General features: G+C 36.4%; 4 protein-coding genes across 4 annotated transcripts; 1 reads left to right on the top strand and 3 right to left on the bottom strand.

The window, feature by feature from the left end:
- Positions 1-191: 191 nt before the first annotated feature.
- On the top strand, positions 192-3,116 carry LOC106385371 (receptor like protein 26-like). The gene is given in 2 exon segments (XM_048752455.1): positions 192-1,172; positions 1,175-3,116. Coding segments are annotated over 2 exon segments (2,382 nt in total). The 5' UTR covers positions 192-629; the 3' UTR covers positions 3,014-3,116.
- Positions 3,117-3,348: 232 nt separating this feature from the next.
- Positions 3,349-5,002, bottom strand: LOC106383874. Its single transcript, XM_013823927.3, has one exon. The coding sequence runs from the start codon at positions 5,000-5,002 to the stop codon at positions 4,457-4,459; it is 546 nt and encodes a 181-aa protein (XP_013679381.2). The 3' UTR covers positions 3,349-4,456.
- A 1,017-nt stretch (positions 5,003-6,019) lies between these two features.
- On the bottom strand, positions 6,020-7,519 carry LOC106383873. Its single transcript, XM_013823926.3, has one exon. It carries the CDS (start codon positions 7,035-7,037, stop codon positions 6,102-6,104), a length of 936 nt encoding a protein of 311 aa, XP_013679380.1. The 5' UTR covers positions 7,038-7,519; the 3' UTR covers positions 6,020-6,101.
- A 2,534-nt stretch (positions 7,520-10,053) lies between these two features.
- On the bottom strand, positions 10,054-12,950 carry LOC106388001 (receptor like protein kinase S.2). Its single transcript, XM_013827964.3, has one exon. The coding sequence runs from the start codon at positions 12,751-12,753 to the stop codon at positions 10,189-10,191; it is 2,565 nt and encodes an 854-aa protein (XP_013683418.1). The 5' UTR covers positions 12,754-12,950; the 3' UTR covers positions 10,054-10,188.
- Between the last annotated feature and the right edge of the window lie 2,858 nt (positions 12,951-15,808).

Below are 15,808 nucleotides of genomic sequence, written 5' to 3'. Positions count from 1 at the left end.
TTATTAGGATCCATGAGACCCAAAAACTTCGATGTGCATGTATCCATGAGGATACATTGTATTTTTAGAGCATTATGTGGAGGTTTTCTCCAGATATATACAAGCACAGGATATAAGCCATCTCTGATCTCCCAAACTTCTTTCGTAAAGACAACAGTTGAAAATAACATAACAGAAACGAAACTCATAAACGTGATATTTCATCATCCTGCGAAACGAAACTCCAATCTAAGATGAAGGCCCACTTATATTTTGGTTGTCATCATCAGATTAATAACGTATTATTTGATCCCATGTGCGTATGCTGATTTGTCTGGTAGCTAAGTTTGTGTGAACGTACTACTGGTGATTCAACTCTCTTTAACTCCAAAGTCAAAACTCAAAAGTCAAATGTCAGGTGAAGATTGAATCTTATTTATGTCTAGACAAGAGTCATAGAGATGTCCACGTGGGATTTACTTCATCAACTTTATGACTCGTAGACATACCACGTGCATTTAGACCCCCGCACACATTTATTAGTACGAAAATGTTTTCAGTTATCTGTTGTTGAAACCCATATAAGAAGTCTTTTACATGTCTTTTTTGGTTTAATCATTTCCTCAAAAACTCTTTCAATCACCAACACGATGCCACGATCGCGTCTGTGTTTACGTTTTATCTCTCTACTCTTGTTCACTTCAAGCTTCTTGATGATCCATGCTCTTACTTGTCGTCCCGACCAGGTCCAAGCTCTAATGAAATTCAAGAACGAGTTTGATTCCCCCGGTTGCAACCGCAGTGACTATCTAAACGGAGTGCAGTGCGATAACGCCACTGGTACAGTCACCAAGCTACAGCTCCCAAGTGGCTGCTTCACTGGGATTCTAAGACCAAACAGTAGCCTCTTTGAGTTGCATCACCTTCGTTACCTTAACCTCTCTCATAACAACTTCACTTCCTCTTCACTGCCATCTGAATTCAGCAATCTCAACAGATTAGAGGTCTTGTCTCTTGCCTCTAGTAGCTTCACTGGTCAAGTCCCTTCCTCATTTAGTAAGTTAATATCTCTTATCCATTTAAATCTTTCACACAACGAACTCACTGGTAGCTTCCCACTTGTGAGAACTCTCACCAACCTCTCGGTTTTAGACCTTTCTGATAATCAATTCTCAGGAGCCATACCTTCTGATTACTTCTCACTTTGCCCTTCTTGTCTCATCTTAGTTTGAGAAAGAATCATCTCAATGGTTATATAGAAGTTCCCAACTCTTCCTTTTCATCTAGGCTAGTGTACTTGTCCCTTGGGGAAAACCAATTTGAAGGAAAAATCTTAGAGCCTATCTCAAACCTCATCAACCTAGAGTACCTCGAGCTTTCGTCTCTAAACATCAGTTATCCAATTGACTTAAACATCTTCTCCTCTCTCAAAGCTTTGTTGATCCTTCATATTTCTAAAAATAGGTTGTTACCTTTAAGTTCAGATTCCGACATCCCATTGAGTTTAGAGAGTTTGGTTTTGTCAGGATGTGGCATTATTGAGTTCCCAAACATGTTAAAGACCCTCAAAAACTTGCATCATATAGACATTTCCAACAATAGAATCAAAGGGAAAGTACCTGAGTGGCTCTGGAAGTTTCCTCGTCTTAGCATAGTGAATCTTGTCAACAACTCTTTCACCGGGTTAGAAGGTTCTTCAGAAGTTTTACTAAACTCATCAGTGCAGTTACTAGATATTGCATATAACTCCATTACAGGAGACTTTCCTACTCCACCACTTAATATCATCTACCTCTCAGCATGGAACAATAGTTTCACAGGGAACATACCTCTCCAAATTTGCAACAGAAGCTCTCTCAGAGTTCTTGATCTATCCTACAACAACTTCACCGGTCCAATACCTCAATGTTTGAGTAACTTAAAGATAGTAAATCTCAGAAAGAACAGCTTGGAAGGAAGTATACCTGACAAGTTCTATACCGGCGCTTTGACACAAACACTTGACGTTGGCTTCAACAGATTAACCGGAAAGCTCCCAAGATCGCTTTTGAACTGCTCATTTCTGAAGTTTCTAAGTGTTGACAACAACAGAATCGAAGACACGTTTCCTTTCTGGCTTAAAGCTCTACCAAATTTGAAAGTCTTCACTCTCCGCTCAAACAGATTCTTTGGCCAGCTCTCTCCTCCCAGTCAAGGTCCTCTTGCGTTTCCCGAGCTGCGTATACTTGAACTATCTGATAACAGCTTCACCGGAAGCTTGCCATCAAGTTTCTTTGTTAACTGGAAAGCATCATCACTCAAGAGGAATGAAGATGGGAGAATCTATATGGGAGACTACAAGAATGCTTATTATAGCTATGTGGATACTTTGGATTTGCAATACAAAGGTCTATTCATGGAGCAGGGGAATGTTCTTACTTCTTACAGCACCATTGATTTCTCCGGAAACAAACTTGAAGGACAGATTCCTGAATCCATTGGTCTTTTGAAAGCATTGATTGCGCTTAACTTATCAAACAACGCTTTCACGGGTCATATTCCTCTGTCTTTGGCTAATGTTTCGGAGCTCGAGTCACTGGACCTTTCAAGAAATCAGCTATCAGGGAGTATTCCTAGAGAACTCGGGAGCCTATCGTTCTTGGCGTACGTAAGTGTGGCTCATAACCAGCTTAAAGGTGAAATACCACAAGGACCACAGTTCAGTGGGCAAGCTGAATCATCATTTGAAGGGAATGATGGTTTGTGTGGTCTTCCTCTACAAGGAAGTTGCTTTGAGCCACCAACAAAACAGCCTAAGGAGGAAGAAGAAGAGGAAGGAGTGTTGAACTGGAAAGCAGTGGTTATAGCGTATGGTCCTGGATTGTTGTTTGGATTGTTAATAGGTCATGTTATTGCCTCATACAAGCCAAAGTGGTATGTTGAGATCGTTGGTCCGGATAAGCACAAGGAAGTAGATTCAGTTAGCTTGTGTATGTCTCTGGATTCAAGATGTGACAGTTTTAACAATAAGAATAATGTAGAAAGTAATATGTAAATATATAGTATGTTGGTGATTTTGTTAGGGATGTAAAAAAGAGGTCTTACCAGTTTTTGTAACCTCTCGGTTGGCTGATGATGTTCTGTAAAGGTTTGTTATATACTGTTTCTAGGGTTTTTAAAATTAACTTGAGCAAAGTTTCTTACGGAAGGCGTTGTATTTTAAAATAACTTGAGCAAAGGTTAGCTTCTTGTTTTTAACAAAATGGATCAAGTGAAAATAAGAGTCAGAGACTGTAACTTGTAAGAGTATAAGACTATAACCTCAGACTAGGTTAAATTAAGTGTAAATGTTACAGCTAAGCACTGATTTGAATCAGTTCAGCAATCTTACATGATAATAACCGGACTTACTAAACATAGCAATCTGCTCCAAAATTTGGAACTGATATTCTCAAGTATTATCTTTTGATTATAACTGAGACGCCAGTCTTCGCATATCAAACTCTAGTCTCATGAAACAAACATACAAACAAACGTTCAGTTGAGAGACTGAGAAAATACTAATTTATTCACAACTCAAACATTCCTTACTATTCTGTGTCAGGATTAACAACCAACGTTTTCAGTTAGTCAGTAGTTATAGATATCGCTATTTATCTGGCTATGAGTTGATAACTTGATGTGTATCACTATGGCTTTCATGTATGGCTGAACAGAGAAGCAGAGGAAATATTTAAAGCAATTGCCAATTGTTGGACCATAGAAGAATGTGTAAATTTGGAAAAAGACAAGAAACAATGAAATCTTTCTCGAGCATTGACTTATTGTCTATGTCTCTCAGTTACTACTAAAAACAAAGTTTACATTTCAATCTTCAATTTCGTCATGTATTCGCATAAAAGAATACACTTCAACTTGAACAACACACAGAGAGATTGCAAAAAAAATATGCCTTATATATTTACAACTCACAACATTTTACTTTTTGAGTGATGAAAATTTAAACGGGTGACAACATTAGTGTAATCTATCGAAGAATAATAACAATCAACGACTTGAAGTCGACTAGTTTCTTGTCAAAGGCATTGCTTCGTACAAGCCAGAGTGTCTTGTCAAGTTCCCTTATGTTCTGTTTATTTTCCATACACATCTCTGCTTTATTCTTATGGAGGAATCAAATCTAAAAATATATACGAACATGAATACCCATTCAATCATCTCAAAAATTATCCCTTGACTTTTAAGTCAGATAAAAATCAAAACTTTCTCATGCACTGATTTACAACTGAAAAAAAATCCAATTTCAATTAATACGCATAAACAGATAACAACACAAACATTGATTGTGAAAGCAAATTCTTTACGGTTAGCTTTAGAGCAATTGAAATATAAAGTGGTAAATTTGCCAAGAATAATAAAACAACCGACGTTGTTGTCAAAATTACAAAGCCTACTAACTTCCTTCGTGTGTTTTGTCCTTTGAGTTTTAGAGGGCATCTTAGTGTTGTTGATCTCTGATGCTCAGACTCCAATGTTGTAAAAGAGCCGATGCAGAATTGCAGATTTTACGATCTTTGTGCCTTGTGAGATGACCAAGCCTCTCCATGATCCTCCTCGTTTCAGGAGCTGTTGCGCTTATTGGCATAGTGATGAGCAAAGAGAGAGTATCCACACAGATAGATGTCTCTGCTTTGGCCGCCAGAAGTCCCTTCGTGTTGGCCACGTCAGCTGATTTCTTGGCTATTTCGAACAGCTCCAACGTATCCTTATCGTTCTTCTTCACCGCTGGAACAGCTTTAGGGTTTCCAGAAACTTCCGGAATCGACTGCTTCTTCTTCGTTATCTCTAGAGGCCTTGTTGAAACAGACTTGCAAGGCTTCTTCAGTTGTTTCTTAATCACGGCTTTAGGGTTTTGAGAAAGTCTCATTGGTGGAGCCGATTGCTTCTTCGCCTGGACAGGCCTCGCCGCAAAAGACTTGCAACCGTCGTCATCAGCCCTAGCCTTCTCTGTTGCAGTCGCAATTTTCTTCATCGTTTTCATCATGTTGTTGTTTCTTTCCTTTGTTGATTTGTGGAAGAGATTGAATTTGGAAAGTAAAGTGTAGCTAGGGTTTCACTCTCAAAGTCAAGTATGGAAATAGAGAGAGAGATAGAATAATGAATCATATTATATAGAGCGTCGAAAAACGAAAAAAAAAGGAAAAGATGAGATAACTTGTATCCCAAGTGTCCATTATCATACATAATTTCCTTTTTTCTTCGATTGAGGGTGGATGCGTCAGATCAATATTTCAACGTTAACAATTTACTTTTTTTTTATCATGTATTAGGGTTATATCTTATTATTTTATACTTCCGGGGTCAATTTTGTATTTATCAGAAATCTGTCAAGATTATTAATTCATATATATAAACTCAGAAACCGTTAGGATCATTTCGAAAATTTCTGTAGTTGTTATGTTTATACACATCTCTTTTTCTTCTCCCCCCCCCCCCCAAAAAAAAACTCTCCAGAGATCAAATCTAGAGAAAAGTGGCAAGATGCAAATGGAAGTAGGAGAATATGGATATGGAAAGGCATACCACATGTCAGATGTTAATTTGAAGAGCTTTGTCTACTTTCTCTTTTTAAAAAATTCTATTGTATCAAGAAGAAGAGGAAGCAGAAGGTGGTATCAAGTTCTTTTCTGTGCTGCTTAGGCGTCAAGCTCTTCTTCCTTTTCATTCTATTGTTAACTACGGACTCGGGATACAGCTTTCTAATGATTACAACGGAAACTAAAGGAGAGTAGAGCTCCATTAAGCTCAGAGATTGATATTTCAATATTGTTGCTTGTCCAACTAAAATACTTCTTTCATTCTCTTGTAAAGCTGATTCTTTTGAGTGTAACCATAAAATTTTCCTAAAGTATTGGCGTTTCTCTTGCAATTACAACTGAAAACATAAGTACATATCAAACTCTACGATTTCATTAATACGCATAAACAGCATATTTAACTTGAACAACAACCCAAATATAGATTGTGAAAACATTATTACTGTTAGCTTTTGAGTATCTGAAATTTAAAGTAGCGACTACACTATACCAAAAGAATAAACAACGTAACCGACTTTGTCCACTAGTTTCCTTCCCTCGTCACTACTAGCCTTGAGTTTTAAGAGCATCTCTCTGTTGCTGATCATTGATGCTCTGCCTCCAATGTTGAAGAAGTGTTGTTGCAGCCTTGCAGATTTTGCGGTCTTTGTGCTTTGTAAGATAGGAAAGCTTCTTCATGATCCTATTCGTTTCCGGAGCCGTTGAGCTGATGGTGAAGTCGATGAGCAAAGAGAGTGTGTCTACGCAGATCGATGTCTCTTTTGTAGACAGGAGAATTCCCTTTGCACTAGCCTTATCTGCAGATTTCTCAGCTATTTCAAACAGCTCCAACATCTCTCTTGAGTTCTTCTTCACGGTTGCAACATACTTTTGCTTTTTAATCTCTACCGCTTCATGAGCCAACGGTCTAGGGTTTCCAGAGAGTTTCATTGGTAGCCTCTTCTCCAGTATAGGCTTCTTCACTACCAAAGACTTGTGATCACAAGCAGCCTTGTTCAAGTTCTGTTGTTTCTTGTGGCACACTTCATGAACCCTAGATCTCTGATCTTCTATTTGTTTCTTACCCACTGCCACGATACCACGAGTGGTCACAGACCTCTTAATGTTTCTCTTCTTCAAATCTGGACACACTTTGGCTACACGATCTGCTGAAGGTGTCTTCTTAACAAGCTTCGTGTTGTTGTTGCAAGTAGAAGAGTCTCTGGAATAAAGAGTTCTCATCCAGGAGAGGAACAAGGCTTTAGCTTCCATACTAATTTTAGGGTTTCTATGATCTTTCAGACTCGCCAAAGGAGATATCTCTTTAGACACACGGACAAGATCCTTGGCGGAGAAACTCAGTTTCTTCAAGTAACCAAGGATATCAAAACATCGATCCACACCATCGATGGTCTGTGAATTAGCAGATTTGATTGCTATGGAACACAAACGACGAAGATCAGACATCTCCTCCGTTGCAACCTTCGTCAGGTGCTTCTCCATTGATCTTTCTTAGAGAATGTAAAAGAACAAGCTAGGGTTTCACTCTCGGTTTTGGAAATCAACGATAGATCAGAATATGGAAAGCAATGGAGAGAGCTCCAGATAGTTTATATAGAGCGTCGAGTGGGGAGACCCCAACAAAAAAGGAAATTACAGAAGCTTCCGTCCGTCCCAAGCAATTACACTTGTGTTTCACTAACAAAGTAGTCTTACGTAGACTTAAAAACGACACCGTTGGATTTGAGACGGTTACGGTATTTCCTTTTTTTACTTTGCTCCCGAGGGTAAATGCGTCAGATACGATATTTCAACGCTAACAATATTGCGATCAGATGTGCAGTGATCAAACAACAACACACGATCTTGCTATCTTCGTTAACTTGTGTTTGTTAAGTTACAGCTGTCTGGTTAATTTTTTTTATACGGACATAATAGCAGACATAAATGGTTCATTGCATCACTTATTTATTTATTTATTTTCAGCAATTAGTTTGTTTTTTTTTTTTTTTTTTTGTAACACCAGCAATTAGTTTGTTATTATTATCTTATTTAGCTATTAGTTAGTTGGTTATTAAGCCTTTTAAATAAATAAATAAAATTAGGTAGTTGCTAATTGTATATCTTGTCTTTGAAAAAATCATTTTATCATGGGTTTATGCTGTAATTTTTTTGATGCAGTTTCCATGTAACCCAAAGGAATTTGTTAAAAAAGATGCAACTATCCATTAGGGCATGATTAACTCCGCTCTCTTAGCTGGCGTTCTTAACTCATGATTTGACATTTTTTTGTTTTTTTTTTTTTTTGTTTTTTACAATTTCTGCTAAGAGACGGCTCTTATATCTCTTAGCCGAAGCTAATAACTCCAGTTAAGAAACTAGGGTTAATGATATTCTTAGTGCGTTGTGGGTTGCGTTGTGGGTGTGAATACTATTACCTGTTAGTTGTTACCACATGTCATCGTAGTCCTGATTTTTATTTGTATACTGGTATATCTAAATTCAAGCATCATTCTTGAAAATATTTGAATTAATTAGTATTTCTTAGTGTGAAATGAGAGATGAGAAATTAGACATCAGACATTTGAATATGCTTTTGGAATTATTATGAAAAGGCTTTGGTAGGCGTTAACAGTATTATGTTTTTTGGTTTGGCAAAACTAGAAATCTAGATATGTGATACTATCATTCCTTAAATCGATCGGTTTTAATATATGTAAAATATTCTCCAATCAACAAATTGCTTGACATATTCATATATTTTTGAAACCTACGCAGCATACACTTGATTACATAAGTATCGATTTTTTTTGTCAGAATTCAATATCTACTCATATTCCATGTACAGTACTTAAGTTATTGATATTGACAATTTAGTGAACATCATGTTGGTCAGCGGTCGCCATATACCATATGTTGATTTTGCCACATCTATTCTATTAAAAAAGAATTTGGCCTTCTTTCATGTGTGATATTTTAAATGGTCTATCCCTAAAAAGTTGTTTATATTATTTTTTTTGTATTTTCATAACAATACCTTAACAAAATATTTAATTATCTTTTCATTCCATCAAAATATTATTAATAATAGATAATTTCGAAAATATATTTATTCAATCAATATATATAATATTAATAACATTTAATTATTCTAGAGTTAAGACATGCATATGATCTAATTAATAATAATAATAATTAATATTTATTATGCAAATAAAATAATGTTAGAATTTCACCATGCAAATAATAAAATCAAATCAAATATTAAAATCCTAGCACTATTGTATTTTCATATAAATTATACATGTATCAATATTTATATATATGTTGTGTTAACAAACATATATTGATAAATATATAATATTTTTAATATATATATACTGTAGTGATGAATTTTTCATGCGTGATTTTTTCATTTGGACAATTCTTTAGAATTTTATCAAATTTTACATGAATTAATTATAATATTTATCTTTTTAATTGAATAACAATAAATATTTTTTAAGAAAGTTCTAAAAACAATTTTAGGAATCAATTTAAATTTTATATCCAAAAGTAATTAATTTTAATTTTAGTTATCATAAACTATAATTAGAAATTAAAATTTATTTTAGTTTTGATATATATATGAAAATGTAAAATTATATAAATTATTATAATTATATATTCACTGATAATAACAATTTAAACTGATTAATTTTCAAAAATAAAATTTACAAAGATTTTGTTAGAAATATTCATTTCTATTTCAAATTAAAAGAAAATATTTTATCCAACTTAGTGTATTTTTCAAATATGATATTTACCACAAACATATTTTGAAGTACAATGTATTATAGTTTTTCTTTAAAAGAAATTCTTTACAGTATCTCAAAAAATATATTTTCTACTATATAGATCCAATTTAATTTGCTTTCATATAAATTTAAAATAAAAACGTATGTAAAGTAATATTGTTACATAATAAAGTTTCCAAAATAATTTTTGTTACAAAAATACAAAATTTATAGTAATAATATATAAACCACGTAAACATAGCTATTATAGAATTACATAATATATAACACTAAATTACATTAATTTATTGGTAAATTTTGCTATATAAACTAAAATATTTTAGTATATAAATAAAAAAATCCGCACGGTTGTGCGGATCAACATCTTGTGATATATTACACATTTTGAGATAAACTATAATGATTATTCTTTCATTCTACAACAATTCACTATAATTTATATTTATCTACTTCACCCCATAAATAACTGTTTTTATTTGCACCCCATAATGCTAGGTCTTAGCTCAAAAACAGACTTTTTTTTTTTTTGGAAAAAAGGCTTCTCAAAAACAGACTTGCATAACTAAAAAAACAGAGCCTTGGTTATGAAACACTGCAACCCATCGTTGAAGAAGTTCATGTAGATAAGGATTGCGAGGTGGTTGAGTAGGCTATCTTGTTGCGGATGAGCTTATCAATATTCCAAACGAAGTTAACGATCCGAATTATAATCAAAGATGAAATTCCACCAAAAGACTATTTAACAGAACTTAGAATCTTCTTTACATAACAAACACAAATATATTAAGGCATGAAAAATACATGCATTACAACTTTGATTACATATATATTACAACATTTACTTCACTAACCATAACTTAATGAATCCCTAGCGCCTGCATTTGTCTAACCATCAACATAGACGAATCATACATCTGCTTGCGGCTCACGTCACCTTCCTTTCCTCCTTCCTCTTTAAAAAACCTCTCACTTCCATCCAATGTACACACCACTTGGCTAATGCTAGGTCTTAGCTTTGGGTCGGTTCTTGTGCAAACCAATCCTAACCTCAATACCCTCGCCATCTCTCCCCTCTCGTACTCATCATCTAGATGTATATCCGCAATTTCGTCCAATGGTTTTTTCTTGTTACCAACTAAGTCACGGATTCTCAACACCAAAAGAGCGTCTTCCTTCTTCCTCGTATAGTCCACCGCGGGCTGGCCCGTAACCATCTCGAGTATCACCATGCCGAAGCTGTACACATCCGCTGCTGTTGTTGCCTCTCCGGACTCCATGTATTCTGGAGCCATATAACCGAAAATCCCTTGCGCTGAGCCCTTCTTCTTGGCAGCTTGATGTGCCTGATCATTCCTAGATAAAAACTCGGCCAGCGCGAATCCGCATAGCCGCGGATTCATGTCACGGTCGAGAAAGATTGTAGAAGAAGTTATGTTCCGGTGAACAACTTGCTCATCCCATTCCTCGTGGAGGTAACGTACTGCGCACGCAAGCGATTTAATCACGTTGTACCGGGTTTTCCATCGCAAAACCGTGGTCCCCGGTATCTGGCTATGGAAAAGAAGATGGCTTAGCTTCCGGTTCGCCGAGTAATCATACACAACAAGCATTTCGCCGTGCTCCGTGCACCACCCGCGGAGCATGACAAGGTGACGGTGTCGAAGCCGGCCTAGGTTGAGCAGCTCGGTGGAGAACCGTGTAACTAGCGCGGGACATTTCGTCATACCGAGACGTTTCACCACAATTTGCTGATCCCGGTTTAGTAAACCGTAATAAGCCGTACCGAAATCAACCTCAGCAACGCGACGCGCGTCTGAGAAGTTGTCAGTGGCTAAGACGATGTCGTTGTATGAGATCTCCCTCGGCGTGTCCAACACGAAAGACTTTGATGACATCACCCGACGGCTGTTGTTAGTAAAATACCGATTCTCTCCCGTCTCTGCCGTCTGGTAAATAGAATCCTCAAGGGCAGTAACGTAATTTGACGACGGTGTTGACTCCGAAGACGCGTTTAAACTTGTCGTTGAAGTTGTAGGAATCGTTGTCGTCGCGGTGGTCGTCGTTGTCCCCGACGTTGAGGATGATTTCAAAGAAGATAAAGGAATGTAAAGAGGATGGCTTTTGAAGGAAGGTAACGCCGGTAAGTTGCCGGAGATTTCGCCGGAAAGTGCTCCGATCACCCATTTCATGTTGGGACGAAGATGTGGGTTGTTCAAGGAGCAGAGGAGAGCGAGATGAATCATCCTCTTCATGTCGGAGACGACGTAAGAGCCTTTCGGCAGCCGAGAGTCTCCGGCGGCGAGTAGCTTCCGATCATCGGACAATCTTCGAACCCAGTCGAGCAAAACGATCTTGTCCTCGGAGAACGAGAGGTCCACGGCGCGTCTCCCGGAGACGACTTCTAGCAACACGACGCCGAAGCTGAACACGTCTGTTTTAGCGGTGGCGACGGTTTTCTTCCGGAAACTCTCCGGCGGTAAGTACCCGATTGTCCCGCCGACTCGTGTGGAGTCAGCGACTCGGAACTGGTGGTTTCTGAAGGACGAAACCGAGTCGTAACTCGTATCGAACTCGGGCTCTTCAACCGCGTGTTCTAGCCACCGAGCCAAGCCGAAATCGCCGAGTCTTGCGTTGAACTCGGAGTCCAGCATCACGTTGCTCGTCTTCACGTCTCGGTGAATGATCTGCGTCTCTAACTGCTCGTGGAGGTAGAACAACGCCGCGGCGAGTCCTTTTACGATTTTACCCCTCCGATCCCAATCCAACGGTTTGAATTTAGAGTTCATCTCCGGTCTACGGAAAAGCACCCGGTCCAAGCTCCGGTTAGGCATGTAGTCGTAAACCAGAAGCAATTCGCCGTCGTTTAGACACCATCCTCTTAACTTCACAAGATTCCGGTGCCGGAGCTGAGCTACGGCGACAAGCTCCGCCGCGAACGTCTTCTCGAACTGCTCTCCTTTTTTCTCCGCCAAGCATTTGACAGCCACGGTGGTCCCGTCGCTAGGTAACACCGCCTTGTAAACCCGGCCGAACCCACCGCTTCCGAGGATTAACTCGTCGCTGAAACCATTAGAGCCGATGTAGAGCTCGGAGTATCCGAAGATTCTCGGGTTCTCGGCGCCGATCTTGCCGGAGAGCTGAACACCTTCCATGTCAGTGAAGGGTTTATCGTTGATCTCCAGAAAGTTGGAATCTTTATCTCTCTCGCTGATACAAAGATTCAAGCTTTTCACCAACTTGGAGCTGTGTAATCGCCGGAATAAATCTCCGACCAAACTCACGACTTGACGCCCACAGTCACGACTCTTCTTCTCCTCTTCCTTGGTCTCCTCAACCATGGCTGGAGACTCTACGGAGGGCTTTAACTCGCCGGATTCCGCCGGTAATACGAAACAGAGACGGTCCACTGACATTGGCGCCATGTGTACGTGTAACAATATCAAATGTGAATGAGTTTATGATATGATGTGCTTTATAACATAAGGGATATGTGGCGATCTATTAGATTTCTTTTAACCGACCAAAATTTAATGATGGATTTTTGCCAGCAAGACTGATGATATATAGGTGTGTTGTAGAAAATTTAATTTACTGTTTCAAAAAGGTTAGTGGTATTATTTTGAATATTGGTGGCATTAATTTCAACAAGATTAGGTTAGCGTGGTTTGAAATTAGCAAAACCATATATCGGGTTTGGTCATTTAAGGTGACGTGTCATGGCCATGTATTCACCATTTCTTTCGTATAAAGTTCCTTTGTTTTAATTTGTAGGTCTTGTTGAGTTTTTTTAGTGAGAAAATAAAATTCATTGATTTTGCGAAAATGATTTATAAATACAGAAATAAACTTTAAATTTATTTACGTATGGGAAAAATACGACCGAAGAAGACCTCTTCAAACTTTTAAGCGTGTCGTCGAGAATAATATTGACAGTCTAAATTTGTCTTCTTATATATGTTTCTTTTATTTTCTTTCCTAATATAAATTCTACATAAACTTTTTTTCTTTATTGTTCAAGGACGTGTAATGAGTTTGTACGCGCTAGCTTTAGCAAAAAAAAAAAAAATTAGTTACGCGCCAGTTTCTTAGGTTGGAATTTTAATTTTTCCAAAATTTTATATATGCTTTATTTCACCTTAAAATAAGAAGTAAGAAGTGTTAAAAAAAAAAGTAAGAAGAAAAATCTTGGTGCAGCCCATCATAACTGGAGGAAATATTAACATGAAAAACCAAGGACAACAAATAGAGATGTTTCTTATTGTATGAGTCAAGTACCAAGGCAATGAGATACAGTGAGCTTTTGTGGAGTACTAAAGATTCAGATACTTTTGAGGTCTGCCATTCAAAACATGTCACAACACCATTCAACTAGTAGAGAATTCGTTCTCCTCGAACATAATGCTACACTTGAATTCAACTTTCTAACTATCATCACATATGTGATAATTTTTCTTAACCTGAGACTGACTTTTGATAGTATTTGCGGGGGATCCAACTATTATCACATTTGAGTGTTGTAAGCTGTGTTATAGTAGTTAATTTCATTCATGCAGTTCTTGCGATCGGTTCACTAGTTTTCATTTTGGATATGATGAAGATTTGCTGGTGGTTTAGTTTGGCACTGAGCCTTTCAGACCGATCTTGGTTGAGAAGACTTTAGATTTTATTAGTATATTTTTGCACATGTAAACGGATATGAATGGTCTCTTTAGCAAAAGAAAAACACGGACATGAACGGTCTAGGAAAAAAAAAATATATATATATATACTTTTTGGGTTTCTAGAAACTAATTGTTCTTGCCCAAAAAAAATCTAATTGTTCTTGTGAATTATTTTTATATGTATAGAAGTCCAGACTGTCTGGTATCCATTTATGTGAATTTGATGCAAAAAAAAAACTATGAATTCAAAAAGACAAATAATACTCATTTGTCAAAAAAAAAATTAGTAGCATTTTCAAGCCTGACTTTTTTAGTCATCACATCTCCATTACAGCCAGTAATTTTATCATTCACTGCGTTGTTTTTCGTTGATTACAAGTTTTAAGTTTTCAGTGATATGATATATACCTTGACATAAAACTGAAAAATAACGATAATTTCTTTGTTTTTACTTTCTAGATATCTCTGAGGCTAGACTATTCTCTTGGTGAAAATAACTTTTAAAGTTTCAACGATAATTTTCTTAACTCTACCATATGTGATGTATGCAGTTTTTCTTCTAGAAATCAAGTAAACCAGAATAATTTTTTTGTAACCCGTGAAATCTCTATGTAGACTTATCTGAACAACTTCATCTCCAAATTTTGTTATCACTTAATATTAAATCATTTTGCTGCATCTTATTGTAACGATGATAAATAATACAGTATAAGTGACGATCAACCAAAGGAAAAAAATAGATGTACGCAAACTTTGAGTGGAGGAAAGTGGGAGACAAAACATGAATAAGGTGTTGATATAAAATAGACATTTGAGACTATATAAAAGCAAGATTAAACATGATTATCAATTTGATTAAACCCCAATAGTGAAATGAATAACCAATCCAATCAGCCACACGATTTAAGTTTCATCCATTTTCTGAGTTTATAACGTCAAAACACGTGTGATTCTCTCCCAATCACTTGTGTCGAGTTCTTGTCTCTTAATTGATCAACAATTCATGAAAATGAAAAGACCCCAAATTAACTTTATTTTTACTTCTTTGGAAACAAAGACCGCGTTACTATCCACATTCAACTACTTTTGTCCTTAGCCACATTCTAATGATACTACGATAGTAAGCTCTGTTAGAAATCTTAATGTTAAATCATGGGGTACGCAATTTCTATCTTAGTAAAAAGAAATTCTTGGCTTCACCCTATTCATCAACCAATAGTGTTTGATTATTTGATATTTGATATCTTTTAAAAAAAGAAACAAAATTAAATTTCCAAATAAGATTATATTTTTAAAATAAAATAATAAAAATACATAAAAATAGTTACAAAAAATAAATAAATAAATATTGTTAAACCGTTAGCAAAATATTAAATCATATACCCTAAATCCTAAACTCCAAACCCTAAATTATAAACTTTAAATCTTGGATAAACCGTAAACCATTAGAAAATTTTAAACCCTAAATCATACATTAAAAACTAAATCTTAATAACACTAAACCCTAAACCCTTGGATAAACCTTGAACCCTTGATAAATCATAAACTCTAAATCAAAAAAATTTAAAATTAAACTCTAGAGTTTATGATTTATTCAAGGGTTCAGAGTTTACCCAAGGGTTTAGTGATTAGGATTTAGGGTTTAGTGTTATTAAAATTTAGTTTTTAATGTATGATTTAGGGTTTAAGATTTTTCAACGGTTTAGAGTTTATCCAAAGTTTAATGTTTAACGTTTAGGGTTTAACGTTTAGGGTTTAAGGTTTATGATTTAGGGTATAGGGTTTAGTATTTTGCTGAAGACTTAACAATATTAAT

This window comes from Brassica napus, chromosome C3 (assembly GCF_020379485.1).
Source record: "Brassica napus cultivar Da-Ae chromosome C3, Da-Ae, whole genome shotgun sequence".
NCBI classification, from domain to species: Eukaryota; Viridiplantae; Streptophyta; class Magnoliopsida; order Brassicales; family Brassicaceae; genus Brassica; species Brassica napus.
Note: the sequence above shows the minus strand (reverse complement) of the source record. Positions and strands in the feature narration are given on the sequence as shown.

Coding starts and splice junctions, on each gene's coding strand:
- LOC106388001 (XM_013827964.3), bottom strand. CDS start 12,753: ATGGCGCCAATGTCAGTGGACCGTCTCTGTTTCGTATTACCGGCGGAA.
- LOC106383873 (XM_013823926.3), bottom strand. CDS start 7,037: ATGGAGAAGCACCTGACGAAGGTTGCAACGGAGGAGATGTCTGATCTT.
- LOC106383874 (XM_013823927.3), bottom strand. CDS start 5,002: ATGATGAAAACGATGAAGAAAATTGCGACTGCAACAGAGAAGGCTAGG.